Source organism: Callithrix jacchus, chromosome 10, assembly GCF_049354715.1.
Source record: "Callithrix jacchus isolate 240 chromosome 10, calJac240_pri, whole genome shotgun sequence".
Lineage (NCBI taxonomy): Eukaryota > Metazoa > Chordata > Mammalia > Primates > Cebidae > Callithrix > Callithrix jacchus.
In genome coordinates this window covers 55,177,876-55,194,899 of record NC_133511.1, presented here as the reverse complement: position 1 = coordinate 55,194,899, position 17,024 = coordinate 55,177,876, and the positions used below count along the sequence as shown (strand labels likewise).

The 17,024-nt window shown below is 37.9% G+C and overlaps 1 protein-coding gene across 15 annotated transcripts in view; it reads right to left on the bottom strand.

Annotated features, from left to right (window-relative positions):
• The window catches only part of DLG2 (discs large MAGUK scaffold protein 2), a 2,299,762-nt gene that overhangs the window by 1,710,729 nt on the left and 572,009 nt on the right, over positions 1 to 17,024 (bottom strand). For 13 of the 15 annotated variants that reach the window (XM_078340083.1, XM_078340084.1, XM_054241373.2 and 10 more), the window contains one exon: positions 6,306 to 6,401. The exons of the other annotated variants lie outside the window; for them this stretch is intronic. In XM_078340083.1, coding sequence (XP_078196209.1) covers positions 6,306 to 6,401 — 96 coding nt within the window. The remainder of the gene's footprint in view (positions 1 to 6,305; positions 6,402 to 17,024) is intronic. 15 annotated transcript variants of the gene reach the window in all.

Sequence of the window (17,024 nt, the reverse complement as noted above, 5' to 3'; positions counted from 1 at the left end):
TCCTAATGCTCTCCCTCCCTTCTAGTGCCAGTGTACCTTCTTCCCCTTTCTGTGTCCATATGTTCTCCTTGCTCAACTCCTACTTAACAGTGAGAACATATGATGTTTAGTTTTCTGTTCCTGTGTTAGTTTGCTGAGGATTATGGCTTCTGGCTTCATTTTTGTCTCTGCAAAAGACATGATCTCATTTGTTTCTATGGCTACAGAGTATTCCATGGTGTATATGTGCCACATTTTCTTTATCCAGTCTGTTACTGATGGGCATTTGGGTTGGTTCCATGTCTTTGCTATTGTAAATAGTGCTGCAACAAACATACATGTGCATGTGTCTTTATAACAACATGATTTATATTCCTTTGGGTATATATCCAGTAATGAGATATCTGGGTAAAATGGTATTTCTGGTTCTAGATCCTTGAGGAATTGCCATATTGTTTTCCACAGTGGTTGAACTAATTTACATTCCCATCAACAGTATAAAAGCATTCCTATTTCTCCACAGCCTCACCAGCATCTATTGTTTCTTGCTTTTTAATAATCACTATTCTGACTGGCATGAGATTGTATCTCATTGTGGTTTTGATTTGCATTTCTTTAATGATCAGTCATGTTGGGCTTTTATTCATACGTTTCTTTGCCACATAAATGTTGTCTTTTGAAAAGTGTCTGTTCATGTCCTTTGCCCATTTTTAATGGGGTTGTTTTTTATAAATTTCTTTAAGTTCCTTATAGATTCTGAATATTAGACTTTTGTCAGATGAGTAGATTGTAAAAACTTTCTCCCATTCTGTAGGTTCCTTGTTTGCTCTGATGATAGTTTCCTTTGCTGTGCAGAAGCTCTGTAGTTTAATTAGATTCCATTTGTCAATGTTGGCTTTTGTTGCTATTGCTTTTGACATTTCCATCATGAAGTCTTTGCCTATGCCTATATCTTGAATGGTATTGCCTAGGTTTTCTTCCAAGGTTTTAATGGTTTTGGGTTTTATGTCTAAGTATTTAATCCATCTTGAGTTAATGTTTTTATAAGGTGTAAAAAAGGGGTCCAGTTTCAGTTTTCTGCATGTGGCTAGCCAGTTTTCCCACCACCCTTTATTAAATTGCTTGTTTTTGTCTGGTTTGCTGAAGATCAGATGGTTGTGGATGTGTGGTGTTATTTCTGAGGTCTCTGTTCTGTTCCCTTTGTCTATATGTCTCTTTTGCTACCAATATCATGCCATTTTGTTAACTGTAGCCTTGTAATATAGTTTTAAGGTAACATAATGCCTCCAGCTTTGTTCTTTTTGCTTAGGATTGTGTTGGCTATATGGTCTCTTTTTTGGTTCCATATAAAATTTAAAGTAGTTTTTTTTCTAATTCTGTGAAGAATGTCAATAATATTTTGATGGGAATAGCACTGAATCTATAAAGTACTTTGGGCAGCATGGCTAGTTGCATGATATTGGTTCTTCCTATCTATGAGAATGTAATGTATTTTCACTGTTTGTGTCACCTCTTATTTCACTATAGCCAATATTCTATATGAACCAGGATGAATCTTTATTATCTAATGCCAATTCCTATCCCATCTTTGTTATAATGATTTTCTGAAGTTTGGAAATTATTGAATTCATTGATCCAGGCAGTAAATACCATAAACTTCAATGTTTGGTCCTAAGTGCTCTATATCTGAACAAAATATACTTTATTGTTTTCAAGAAAGCATAAAAATAAGAATCCTAAATACATATGTATTAAATTAATATAATATCATTTCTGTAGTGTTTGTGTTGCTTTAGAGACAGGTAACAAATACATTAATATTGGATTGATCAGTTAAATAAAGCCATATATATATATATATATATATATATATATAAAACAATGTTCAAACTTGACCAGATAGAATGAGCTACCCTTGGAGATAGTAAATATCACATAACTTCAGGCTTTCCAGCAGTTAAACAAATCCCTTTTAGCAGAGTGACAATAAAAATAATTAAAACCTAAGGAAAGTCACTTCTCTGTATTGCCATTAAAATTACCTTTAATCCTGATTCTATAATATTTTCAAACTTGGTCTTCTGGAAAGATTTTAACTCAAAAACATCACTTTTTCAATTATTATTGTATTGTAAAAAAGAACCACATCACCTTAAATTTATGATACTGACCATTTTTAGGTATAGAGTTCAACAGTGTTAAGTATATCACATTGTTGTGCAACAGCTACCTAGATGAGTTTTTCATTTTGAAAAACTGAAACTACATACCCAGTAAACACTAATTCCCCTCCTTCCCCGTTTTTTGACTGGCTTATTTTGCTTAGCATAATGTCCTCAAGGTCCATTCATATTGTAGTATATGATAGAATTTCCTTTTGTTCCTAAGGCTACATAATGTGGGGGCAGGGGGGTGTGGGTGTGTGAGTGGCTGTGTGTGTGTTTTCAAGCTGTCATGTATAGTTATCCTATGTTAAATAGCTGCGCTTTCTAATTAATAATTTTGTAGCTCAGCTCTATTTTCCTGGTAACTGTTCTTTCTGACATTTAGAAGGATATAACATTTTCTTTATCCATTTATCTGTTAATGAACATTTGGGTTGTTTCCTCTTGGCTATTGCAAATGAGGCTGTGATAAATATGGCTGTGTAAATATTTCTTCAAGATCCTGCTTTGAGTTCTTTTGGATATTTACCCAGAGGTGAAATTGTTGGATCATATGGTAATTATATTTTTAATGTTTTCAGGAACTTCTATACTGTTTTCCATAATGATGACATTATTCTAAATTCCCACCAACAGTTTAGAAGCCTTTCAGTTTCTCCACATCTTTTTCAACACATTATTTTTTGTTCTTTTGATGGCAGGCATCCTAATGGCTGTGAGATGGTATTTCATTGTGGTTTTGATTGGCATTTCCCTTATGATTGGTCGTGGTGAACATTATTCATAGGTGAGTTGGCCATTTGCATATTTTCTTTGGAGAACTATCTAGTCAAGTCTTTTGTCCATTGTTAATTGAGTTACTTGTTATTTATTGTTGAGTTGCAGAAGTTCTTTATATATTCTGGATATAACCCTTCACATATATATGATTTGCAAATGCTTTCTCCAGTTCCATTGGTTGTCTTTTCACTCTGGTGATTGTTTTCTTTGATGCACAGAAGGCTTTAAGTTTGATGCAGTACAATTTGTTTATTTTTTCTTTCGGTTGCCTGTGCTTCTGGTGTCATATTCAAGAGATTGTTGCCTAATTCAATGTGTCCTGACATTTTTCTGTTAGTTTTATAGTTTAGACCTTATATTTTCTGTAGAAGTTATAGAGTTTAAAGTCTTATTTATATCTTCAATTCATTTTGAGTTAATTTTTTATATGGTATAAAGATCCAATTTTACACTTTTGCATGTAGATATCCAGTTTCCCACCACCATTTATTAAAGAAACTTCCCTTTACCCATTGGTAGTCCCAGCTCCATTATTTAAAATAATTTGGCCATATATGCAAGGATCTATTTCTAGGGTCTATATTCTGTTTCATTGATCAATCTATCTATGCCAATGTATCCATGTCTTTATGCCAGTACCACACCATCTTGATTACTGTTGCTTTGTAGTAAGCTTTGAAATCAGGATGTGTGAGCCTTCTAAATTTGTTCTAATTTTCCAAAACTGATTTGGCTATTTAGTGTCTCAGAACTATCACTTTTAAAATAAGGATTATGGGCAGCATTTCATGTAAATATATAGACACAAGAAAATTCTCATTCTGCTCTCATTCCATAAAACAAACATAAAAACCTTCTTTGCCATAGTTGAGTGGCATTCAGAAAAATAAGTTTCCTTCTAAATGTCAGAAAGAACAGTTACCAGGAAAATAGAGCTGAGCTACAAAATTATTAATTAGAAAGTGCAGCTATTTAACATAGGATAACTATACATGACAGCTTGAAAATAATTAAGCAATGCTGCAATTCTCTAAAATATGTAATTTTTCTATTCTATCAAAGTATCCTAAATGTATAATAATGGAAAGGAACCATAAGTTATTTTATGTATTTATTTTATTTTATTTTTTATTTATTTATATATTTTTTTTTTGAGACGGAGTTTTGCTCTTGTTGCCCAGGCTGGAGTGCAATGGCGTGATCTCGGCTCACCGCAACCTCTGCCTCCTGAGTTCAGGAAATTCTCCTCCCTCAGCCTCCTGAGTAGCTGGGATTACAGGCAAATGCCACAACACCTGGCTAATTTTTGTACTTTTTGTAGAGATGGGGTTTCACCATGTTGGCCAGGTTGGTCTCGAACTCCTGGCCTCAAGTGATCTACCTACCTTGGCCTCCCAATATGCTGGAATTACAGGAGTGAGCCACTGCACCCAGCCCCATAAACTGTAATAGCTAATTAGTCTCTCACTTTAGATGAGGGCTTAGATTAGGAAAATGAGGCACACAGATAGTCTAAGTGACTTGCCCAAGGACACTCAAATAGTAAGAATACCAAAATAATTTCCCAATACCTGTGTTTCCAGTTATGACTTACTCTTAGGCAATTCTTCCTTCTCAGTCTGATATGTGGCCTATAGTCAGATATGTTTCTACCTTGTTACCTCTCTGTTCTCGCTGAAAGAAACCTAATTTTCTGCCCCATCTACCGTGGTATTTGAATGGTATTTACTTAGTCCCTTAATTAACCAGTTCTATTGGCTAGACTCTGTTTTTTACTGAAAAAAATAAAGTCTCAAACAACTAAAATGGTATCTAAAACAAAATATTCCTAAGAGGCATTTAGTGCTCTACTCATTTCTCCAAATGCATGCACTGTCCAGAGAATTTACCTATCAATCCTTTCATATATAACTATCCTATTTCATCTTCTTTAAATTCCTATAGTATAGGCACAATAGGTGTTATCTCATTTTATCTCATTTCAGGCACAATAAAAAGTCATTTAATGTGCCTGACGTCAAATGACTAATTTGTGATAGAGCCAATATACAAATCCATGTCTCTGACTTTGAATCTTTTGTTCATTCCATTCTATCACACTATCCTACTTTTGATACTACACTTGGTTCTCAACAAATATGCTCCATCTCCTCTCAAGGTATTTTCTTAGGTATTCCCATGCTACTTCAAATTTAAGATGTCATAATTGAATTAGTTACTTCTATTAGCCAACTTTCCTGCAAATAACCCCATTTTTGTTCTGATACCACCTAACTCTCAATTTACGTAGTCACCAAGTCCTGTCAATTGTTTATTTGAGATTCCTCATTTTTCTATAAGCTGATTAAAAATCCTCATTGTTTCTCACTATGACTCTGGAATACCAAAGCTCCAAACTTTATGTGTTGTTTATTAGGTTTATTTAAATACAGAATATAACCCTAAAAAACACTCTCAATTATTTTAAATTGTTAAAATGAAATAATAGGAATAAAATAAAGAAATCATATTAAATATAAAGTGTTTCTTCATAATTAAAGGTCTGAAGTCTTCATTGATATTTTTACTTCCCAGATGTTAAGAAAAATATCAACTCAATAAAATAAATGCAAAACTTGCAATTCATTTCAATAGAATGAATAGCTACTATTTGCCAAGCAGTACTAAGCATGTTCATATTCAGGAACTCATTAAAATTTCAAAAGAACCCTATAAGATGAGAAAATGGAAGCTTTTAGAGTTTAAGTAGCATAAGCTAGCAATATGCTCTCCAATGATGAAAACAGAAGTTTCTCTAATATACTTTTCAGCATTTATTTAATTTAGCTGCCTGAAAGGTTGGCACATTTGTATCCCTCTTAAGACTAATGACTTCATTTTCAGGAAGCAAAAATACAAATATCCTTGCGAACAGTCAGGAAATTTGTCTTCTAAGTATTCACGAACGCAGCATGGATGTCCACACTCCCTCCCTTCTTTTGGAAAAAAACAGTCTCATTGCCAAATTAGATGACTTTCTTTCCTGGAAGCATACTTAGCATTTTATTACTGTCTCAAATAGTTAATGTCTTCTAGGTTAAACAAACATATTTTTCAAGAGAAGAAAAATGAAATAGCCTACAAAATGATTGTGTGATAGCCAGCACTCTAAGACTGTACTAAAACACAGGACCCAAAATGAACCACAAAACTACTCAAAATGATACACATTAAGTGTCAGAAGCCTGAAAACCCAATATGCTGACCAGACCAAAGCTGGAAATTAGGTTACACATTTTCTTTTCTTTTCTTTTCTTTTTAAACATTACTAGCACTATCCACAAATAGAAGACAAATCTTACCCATTAAGCCTACTAAGAAAGAAAACACTGTAATACTTACAGTTGTCTTCTCATCAGTTTTGTTTTCAAAACACTGATTTTCTTTATTTTGCTCAATACATGAAGCATTTTCCTTTGGTCCATTGCAATCTGTAAGCTAAAAATAAGTTTTAAAAAAATCGATACTCCTTTTTATTTTCTCAAATATATATTGTTTTCAAACTTTGAATATATACATTAAAATATGTCAGGCCTGAATAAATAATATTAGATGTTGCTTATTTCAATTTTAGCATACAGATGTACTATCTAACCCATTTTTATATTGCTCTCAGAGAGAAAACATAAAATGGGACAGTTATTCAAAGGTAAATTTTTATATTTCAAAGCTTCCCAGCAGGGAGTGTTGAACACGGACTATTCAAAAGTAAATTGATGATTGGGTTAAAGCTGAGCATTGTTAATAAGAAGATGAAGACAGAGGGTTGATACCACTTTATGTAAGTTCTCATACTTGTAGAAATCTCTATGGAATCGACTGGAGCTCTCAGAACTTGCAGTGTCACTGACTGGCTTTACTTTGGACTATCTTTTTAAGAATCTTGTAATAACTATAGCTTTAGATGATAAAAATAATGTCTACTCTCAAAGAAAAGGGTAGGTTTGCTTACTGATCATTATAAAATAGATGTTACCTAAACTGAGGGAACACAACCTATAAAATGACCCGTTGTATATAATTGTATCACATGATCATCTTTGCCTGCACTATAGAAATCGGGTCTTGAGAAACTGCTACAAGAAAATGTTGATACTCTACTGCTGTTGCTGCAAAGTAATTAAATCCTTAGTCTCTGTCCTACGATTCTTTTGGCAGCATCCATGAAATTGTGGCAGATTAAATTCTTAGCTTTCAAGTAGGGCACAATCTTAGACTCCTTACAGTTCCTGACAGTGAGAGGATAGAATGCTGACAGGTTCGTGGTTTTCTGGAAGAGGAAGGATGAGAGACTTCTGGGATGATAAAAGTGATTTGTGGAACATCTTTAGAAACTGGGTAGTAAACACGCTGACCACAGTGAATGTTCAACTGCATAATAAGAATTTCTCACTTTAGGCCAGGCATAGTGACTCAAGCCTATAATCTCAGCACTTTAGGAAGCCAAGGAGGGTGGATCATCTGAGGTCAGGAGTCTGAGACCAGCCTGGCCAACATGGTGAAACTCCCTCTCTACTAAAAATATAAACATTAGCTAATTGTGGTGGTACACACCTATAATCCCACCTACTAGAGTGGCCGAGGCAGGAGAATCACTTAAACCTAGGAGGCAGAGGTTGCAGTGAGCCAAGATTGCACCACTGAACTCCAGCCTGGGTGACAGAGCAAGACTCTGTCGCAAAAAAAAAAAAAAAAAAAGGAATCCATCACTTTAATGTATGTTAATGAGGAGAGATTTCTGAAACCATTGAAGGATAGGACAGCTCTCAAAGCGTTTTTGCCAACTCTTCTCTGGGTGAAAGGACTTCCTCACTGACCTACTGGTCAGCCTCAGTTTCTAAGATTGACTCTATAAGGAGTGGGTGAGCAGAAGTTTCCACTCCTTTTCAGGTAATAGCTATAGAGACATGTACCTGCCCTTGTTGTGAAAGGAGAGAAATTTGCAACCACTGCGGACAGAAAGATTTCTCTGATTCTAGTCTATTGTAGATGCTTCTCTTCTCTGCTCCCATCATTTATATCTATCATTGTAATTGTAATTAACATATTGTATTATAAATTACATATACATATGTGTGTGTATGTATGTGTGTGTGTGACTGTATGTATCTGTCCCATTAGAGTATGTTAGACGACAAGCAGGATATCTTACTATTTTTCAGTCTTCAGGATAAATACATACTTGTTTAACGAATGAAAAATAAAGATTACATTAGATGAAAAACAGATGCACAGATAGATGAGCAAACAGAGGAAATATGTCATCTAATGAAGAGCAGTGTCAGGCTCAAACATCTTGGAATACCCAGGTAGCCTCTGTAACAGAAACATAGAGCTCTTTACTTTGCGCTCCCATCTTTGGGCCACTCCTCTCTGGTCTCATGAATTATCCAAACAAATCAGGGCCATCAATCTGACTGTATTTCTCATGTAGATGTCCATAGGAAGAACGTGCCTTCTGATGAGACCCACTGAAATCAAGATGAACCTGCACTGCCACCATTGCTGCCTGGATCCATCATCATACTGAACATGGCAATACATCCACCATCATAGACTAACCACAAAGTAAAAGACTCTGCTTCTCAGGCAGAGACTACCTCGATGTCTTAAGGTAGTTGAGCTTGGTATCTTGGCATTTCTCGTAGCCAGATCAGAGCCCTTCTTCATTGTTTGTGTATTTGTTCATCTATCTATGCATCTCTTTGTGATGGTTAATACTGTCAACTTGATTGAATTGAAGGATGCAAAGTATTGGTCCTGGGTATTTCTGTGAGGTTGTTGCCAAAAAAGAGTAACATTTGCGTCAGTGGGCTTGCAGAGGCAGACTCATCCTTAATCTGGGTGAGTACCATCTAATCAGCTGCCAGCAAAGCTAAAATGTAAGACCAGCAGAAAAACACTCAAAGACTAGAACTGGCCTAGCCTTCTAGCCTACATCTTTCTCCCATGCTGGATGCTTCCTGCCTTCAAACATCAGACTCCAGGTTCTTCAGTTTTGGGACTCTGAGTGGCTTTTCTTCCTCCTCAGCTCCCAGATGGCCTATTGTAGGACCTTGTGATCACATGAGCTAATACTCAATAAATTCCCCTTTATATATATATACATATATGTGTATGTGTGTATGTCTGTGTGTGTGTGTGTGTGTGTATCCTATTAGGAGATATATATATATCCTATTAGTTCTGTCCCTCTAGAAAACCATGGTTAATACATATTTTAATACATATTTTGTCCCCAGGAGTGGTTCTAGAGGAATACAATATCAATATTAATGATGGAGTTATTTACTTGGTTTTGGGGTTTCTGAAGTTGGCTGCTTAATATAATTAGCCCCAAAAATGCTAAGGACTCCACTTCTAATAGTATGGAGAACACTGATAGTTCTTGGCATGATCTGTTTAGAGAGTAATGCAAAATAAATATATTTGACACTCCTGATTCACCACTAATGAGAGGCAAGGAGTTTAGTGACTCTATACATAATACTTTTGACTCTATGTGGAGAACCAAGGAACATAATGAAGCTGGTTGGTTGCTCCTGAGTTCAGCAGACAAAGTGATAAAAGGAAATGATGAAATCAGGGATTGTAACTCCTGGCTTTAGAAGATACTGAGCCTCAAATCTGCTAAGATTGTCCTGAATGAGATTCTTATCTCCTGTAGTGAAAGAAATTGTGGGGAAACAGACACAAGCCCTTAAAGTGAGGGCACTGATTGAAAAATAATGGGACCCTGCAACTTCGAATGGCAATTTGGGAAGGCCTTTATGAAGCTAGGGACACTGATTTTGTGAACTCTGATGAAACCTTTTTCCCAGAAGAAACAGCATCCCTAGTAGTGGCAACATACCCTCCCTGACCCATGCTGCCATCAGCCTTTCCACCTTTGCCTAAGGAGACAAACCCTGCACTGTCTGAGGAAACAGTGATGGCCTCCCCTGAGGCAGTTGCCAGGCAAGATAATGTTGATTCTCCTCAGGAGCCTCCCTCAACAGCCCTGTTTGCTTCTAGAGTTATAAATAGACTAAAGCCCTGGTGGGTCCCTAGAGGCGAGGTTGAGAATGTAACCCTTGGGGAGGTGTACTATATTTAAAAAGAACTGCTTAATTTTTTCTAATTTATATAAGCAGAAATCTGGAGAACAGGCATGGGAATAGATATTAAGGGTGTGGGATAACCGTGAAAGGAACACAGAGTTGGATCAGGCTCAATTTATTGACCTGGGCCAACTAAGTTGCAACTCTGCATTTAATGTTGCAGCTTGAGGAGTTAAAAAAGTTGTAATAGTTTATTTGCTTGGTTAGCTAAATAAAGACTAAAAGTGAGCAAGCTGGAAATGCCTGATCTCCCTTGGTTTAATATAGAGGAAGGAATCTAAAGGCTTAGGGAGATTGGGATGGTAGAGGGGATTAGTCACTTTAGACCTACTCATCCCATCTGGGGTGGGGGGGCAGAAGAAATACTCTTGACTAATGCCTTGCAAAACAGATTTGTGAGGGCAGCACCAGCATTTTTTAAGGGCTCTGTAATTGCTCCTCTATGTCAGATCTAACAGCGGGAACCACAGTCACTCAACTGCAAAATTTAAATACAGGATCCCAAGGTGGCAGGGGCCAAGGGGCAGCACTCAACCTTCAAAGGCAAGGTGGGCATAGCTCCCATATGGACAGCAGAGGCAAAATGGCAATGAGAATAGGCTGACTTGTGTAGAGCTCTCGGAATGGCTAATTAATCACAGTGTGTTCATGGAAGTGTAATTGACAGAAAGTCTACTGCATTCTTACTTAATTTATATAAGCAGAAAACTTCTAGGTCAGATGGACAAAAGACTAAATTGAATTATAAAAAGAGAGGATCAGAGTCCCTCAATCAATTGCCAGACTTGAATCAGTTTACAGACCCAGAACCCCTTGAATGAAGGGGAGGCTGGGACCCCTTGAGGAAGGACCCCACCACATACCAACAATTTATGCTGTTAATTTTTCTCTCATCCTTCCCCAAGGAAACCTTGGCCTTTTATCAAGATATCTGTGCATTGGGGAAAAAGAAATAATCAAACATTTCAGGGATTAGTGGACAGTGGCTCTGAGCTGATATTGATTCCAGGAAACCCAAAAGGTCATTGTGGTCCGCTAGTGAAAGTAGAAGTCAGGTAATTAACAAGGTGTTAGCTTGGGTCTGACTTACAGTGGGTCCCCAGACTCATACTGTGGTTATTTCCGCAGCGCCAGAATGCACAATTGGTATAGACACACTTGCAAGCTGTCAGAACCCCCACATTTGCTATATGACTGGTAGGGTGAGGGCTATTATGGTGAGAAAGGCCAAATGGAAGCCATTAGAGCTGCCTCTTCCTAGAAAAATAGTAAATCAAAAACAGTATCGCATCTCTGGAGGGACTGCAGAGATTAGTGCCACCATCAAGGACTTGAAAGATGCAGAGTTAGTGATTCCCACCACATCTCCATTCTACTCTCCTATCTGGCCTGTGCAGAAGACAGATGGATCTTGGAAAATGACAGCAGATTATTATAAGCTTAACCAAGTGGTGGCTCCAATTGTACCTGCTGTACCAACTGTGGTTTCATTGCTTGAACAAATTAGCACTTCTCCTGGTATCCACTATGCAGCCATTGACTTGGCAAATGCCTTTTTCTCCATTCCTACTCTGTCCATAAGGCCCAACAGAGACAATTTACCTTCAGGTAGCAAGGCCAACAATATACCTTTACTGTCATACCACAGGGGTGTATCAACTCTCCAGCTTTGTGTCATAATCTTATTCAGAGAGACCTTGATCGCTTTTTGCTTCCATAATATATGACACTGGTCCATTACATTGATGACATTATGCTGATTGGATCCAGTGAGGAAGAAGTGCAAACACACTGGACTTATTGGTGAGACATTTGTGTGCCAGAAGATGAGAAATAAATCCAATTAAAATTCAGAGAACTTCTACCTCAGTAAAATTTCTAGTGGTCCAGTGGTGTGGAGCCTGTCAAGATATTCATTCTAAGGTGAAAAATAAGTTGCTGCATTTGGCCCCTCCTACAACCAAGAAAAAGGCACAATACCTAGTGGGTATATTTGGATTTTGGAGGCAACACATTCCTCATTTGGGTGTGTTACTCCAGCCCATTTATTGAGTGACCTGAAAGGCAGCCAGCTGGGAGTGTGCTCCAGAACAGGAGAAGGCCCTGTAACAGGTCCAGGCTGTTGTGCAAGCTCCTCTGCCACTTGGGCCATATGACCCAGAAGATCCAATGGGACCTGAGGTGTCAGAGGCAGGCCCCCATAGATGAATCAAAGGAGAGGCTTCTAGGATTTTGGAGGAAGGCCCTGCCATCTTCTGCAGATAACTATTCTCCTTTTGAGAGACAGTTCTTGGCCTGTTATTGGGCGTTGATAGAAACTGAACATTTGACTATGAGTCATTAAGTCACCATGCCACCTGAACTGCTTATCAAGGACTGGGTGCTTTCTGACCCATCTAGCCATAAAATGGGTCATACACAGCACCATTCCATCATCAAATGGAAGTGATATATATGTGATTGGGCTCGGGCAGGTCCTGAAGCCACAAGTAAGTTACATAAGACAAGTGACTCCTGCCACCCTGCCTTCTATCCCCCAGACTGCACCAGTTGCCTCAAGGAGAGTTCCCTATGATCAGTTGACAGAGGAGGAAAAGACTAGGGCCTGGTTCACAGATGGTTCTGCTTAACATGCCAGCACCACTGTATGTGGATAGCTACAGCACTACAACCCCTTTCTAGGACATTCCTGAAGGTCAGCAGTAAAGAGAAATCTTCCCAGTGGGCAGAACTTCGAGCAGTGTACATGGTTGCACACTTTGCATGGAAGGAGAAATAGCCAGATGTGTGATTATATACTGATTCATGGGATGTAGTCAAATGTTTTGGCTGGATGGTCAGTGACTTGGAAGAAGCATGATTGGAAAATTGGTGACAAAGAAATCTGGGGAAGAGGCATGTGGATGGACTTCTCTGAGCGGTAAAAAACTGTAAAGGTATTTCTATCCCATGCAATTGCTCACCATTGGGTGACCTCAGCAAAGATAGATGTTAATAATGAAGTGGATAGGATAACCTGTTTTGTGGGCATCACTTAGCCTCTTTTCACAGCCACCCCATCACTGCCCAATGGGCCCATGAATAAAGTGTCCATGGTGGCAGGAATGGAAGTTATGCATGGGCTCAGCAACATGCACTTCCACTTATCAGGGCTGACCTGGTTACAATTTGCCAGCAGCAGAGATCAACACTGAGCCCTCGATATGGTACCATTCCTTGGGATGATCAGCCAGCTACCTGGTGTCAGGTTGATTATATTGGACCTATTCTATCATAGAAAGGGCAGAGATTTGTCCTCACTGGAATTGTTACTCCAGCTATGGATTTGGCTATCCTGCACCAAGACTACCATCCATGGATTCACAGAATGACTTATCCACTTTCATGATATTCCACACAGCATTGCCTCTGACCAAGACACCCACTTTACAGCTAAAGAAGTGTGGCAGCGGGCTCATGCTCATAGAATTCACTAGTCTTACCATATTCCCCGACATCCTGAAGCAGCTGGATTGACAGAATGGTGGAATATCCTTTTGAAGTTACAATTACAATGCCAACTAGGTGACAATACTTTGCAGAGCTGGGCGAAGTTATCCAGAAGGCTGTTTATGCTCCGAATCAGCATCCAATATATGGTACTGTTTCCCACATAGCCAGGACTCATGGGTGCAGGAATCAAGGGGTGGAAGTGGAAGTGGCACCATTCATCATCACCCCTAGTGATCCACTAGCAAAATTTTTGCTCCCTGTTCATGCAACAGTATTTTTTGCTGGCCTAGAGGTCTTAATTCTAGAGGGAAGAATTCTGCCAGCAGGAGACAGAACAACAATTCCATTAACCGGGAAGTTAAAATTGCCACCTGGACACTTGGGCTTCTCCTACATTTAAGTCAACAGGCTAAGAAAGGAGTTATAGTGTTGACTGGGTGGCTGACCAGGACTATCAAGTTGAAATCACTCTACTACTCCACAATGGAGGTACAGAAGAATATGCATGGAATACAGAGATCCATTAGGGTATCTCTTAGTATTACCATGCCCTGTGATTAAAGTCAATGGGAAACAACAACAGCCCAATCCAGGAAGGCCTAAAAATGGCCCAGACCCTTCAGGAATGAAGGTTTGGGTCACTCCACCATGAAAATAAAAAAACAATACAACCTGCTGAGGTGCTTGCTGAAGGCAAAGGGAATGCAGAATGGTTAGTAGAAGGTAGTCATCAATACCAGCTATGACCACATGACCTACAAGAATGAGGACTGTAATTGTCATGAATATTTCCTCCTCCTTTTGTTAAAAACGTGTGTGTATATATACTTGTACTAAGGAAGCATCTTCATTTCATTTCCTTTTTCCTTTATCATGTAACAAAATTTGTTGATGTCCTATCAGCATTGAAATATTATTAACTTTATGTAATAATATTTGGGTTGGGGATTGGTACATTTCTAGTTGTACAAAGTATAACTGTATTGTTAGGTGTAATTATGATCTTATTATTGTCTCTATTTGAAGATTATGTATGAACTCAGGAGATGTGCGTGGGTTCAAGTTGACAAGGGGTGGACTTGTGATGGTTAATACTGAGTGTCAACTCAATTGGACTGAAGAATGCAAAGTATTGATGCTGGTGTGTCTGTGAGGGTGTTGCCAAAAAAGATTAACATTTAAGTCAGTGGGATGGGCAAGGCAAACCCACCCTTAATCTGGGTGGGCACCATCTAATCCACTGCCAGCACAGCTAGAATATAAAGCAGGCAGAAAAACATGAAAAGACTAGACTGGCCTAGCCTCCCAGCCTACATCCTTCTCCCATGCTGGATGCTTCCTGCCCTCAAACACAGAACTTCAAATTCTTCCATTTTGGAACTCTGACTGGCTTTCCTGCAGACGGCCTATTGTGGGACCTTGTGATTGTGTGAGTGAATACTTAATAAACTCTACTTTATGTATATATTTATGGAATATATATATATATATATATAGACTAAGAGAAGAATGAGTTCCTTTACTATATAAACATAATTATACACACACACACACACACACACACAATTAGTTCTGTCCCTTTAGAGAACCCTAATACACTCTTTATTATCTAATTTAAAATTTAATGTTTTCATCCATTAAGCAACTATTTTTTGATCTCTAGAGACAAAAAGACATTAATATGGACTTCCTGTCCTCTAAGAAACTCTAATCAGACAGAGAAATATAAAAATACATAATTTATATAACATAGATAGATCACGATAATAGAAAGTATGGGAGGAGCATCTATATTAGACTATGGAATCATGAAGGTTTCCTGAAAGATATAACATTGAAATAATACTGAAGACAAATGAGGTTATCTAGGCAGGTAGGAGTGTGCAATCTAATGGAAAATAGTGTGGGCTTGAAAGGCAGCATGCTCTGAAGGAAAAGTCATGGATTTTAGAGCAAGAAAGAAATGGATTAAAATCCTTTTACTTCTGCCTACGATCTATATGGAATGGAAGCAATATTTAAATTCTATGACTATCATTATTGAAAATATGCAGATAGTGCCACCCATTACATAGGGTCTTCTTCCACCTTACTAACCATCCTATAGCTGGGTTGGATGCTTTGGATTGTAGGGGAGAGAAAAATAGCTTTCCTCTACCCTCCTACATTCTTTGACAAAGCTACAAATTAAATTGACATAAGGCAACTTAATTGGAGAGAAACTATTCTAATCACATGTGTACCCATATATGCATGGGAGTCTCACAAAAATATGAAACTCAAATAAGGGACAGAATTCCCTTATTCCCCAGTTTGAAGCTTATTTAGCATTCTGAGCTATAGAAAGAAATAAGGGTTTGGGGTTTCTGGGGCTGGTGAAGGCAAACTATGGAAAGGTAATGGGAAGAAATGTATACCGAATAATAGCTACCTTGTTATGCAGATTAATGTCTCTCAACTCATAAAAGTTGTCTTACGGTAACTCTCTTTCTGGTACAGATACATTTACTAATGAAAATCTCCTATATAAATGTACATTTCCTTCATAAAAGGGGAGTTTTTCGGAGCTACTTCAGTACCTGCAGTTTCTCAAAATAACCAACTTTAAATAAGTCAGTATGCCAAAGAGGAATATTTGGGGCTCACGCTTTGGTTGCCTACAGTTACATTTTTGGGGGGCATAGCCTGGGCCCCAGTGAGATTTAAAACCTTCCTACCTCATACCAGATGTTGTCCATATACACATACATACAAAGCACTCAGTCTCAATATCATGACTGATTCTCTATGAGTTTGTTTCCACCATTACTCCTTTCTCTGGTAACTTGCTATCAATTTTCCTCTCATAGAAATAGTAATTTTCTTCTATGCGTCTATTCTTCTTTCATTTACAAAAAGACCTGGATCACTTCAAAACTTAATCTATCTCTGAACTTCTCCTCCCCAGAGTCAATACTGTTTGTTGAAAGACATAATAAAAGTAGTAATAGCAAAAATACAATGGATCACTAAATAAAAAATTACCATAAGCTAGGCCTCTCTTCAAGGATACTGATATATATTTTATGTGCATTATCTAATTTGCATTAAAAAGCATCTTATAAAGTAGGCTTATCATCCTTATTTCCAGGGTGAGAAAACAGAACCTAGAATGAAAAGCCTACATAACTAATACACTAAACTCCAGAGCCACTTTCTTACTGCCCACTCATCCTTTCAAACTGTGGTCCCCAGACCACCAGCATCACCACCACCCAAAATGTTTGAGAAAGATAAATTCTTCAACTTACTGAATCAAAATCAGTATGGGTGGGGCCCTAAAGTCTGTGTTTCCACAAGCTCTCCAGGTTATTCTGACACATCCTAGTTTGCAAACCTCTGATTAGATAACAAATGTTAAATTATTATAAGTTAGTAAGGTATAAGACACATTTAGAAAGAGATGGATGGTTCTTGGCACAATGGAAAA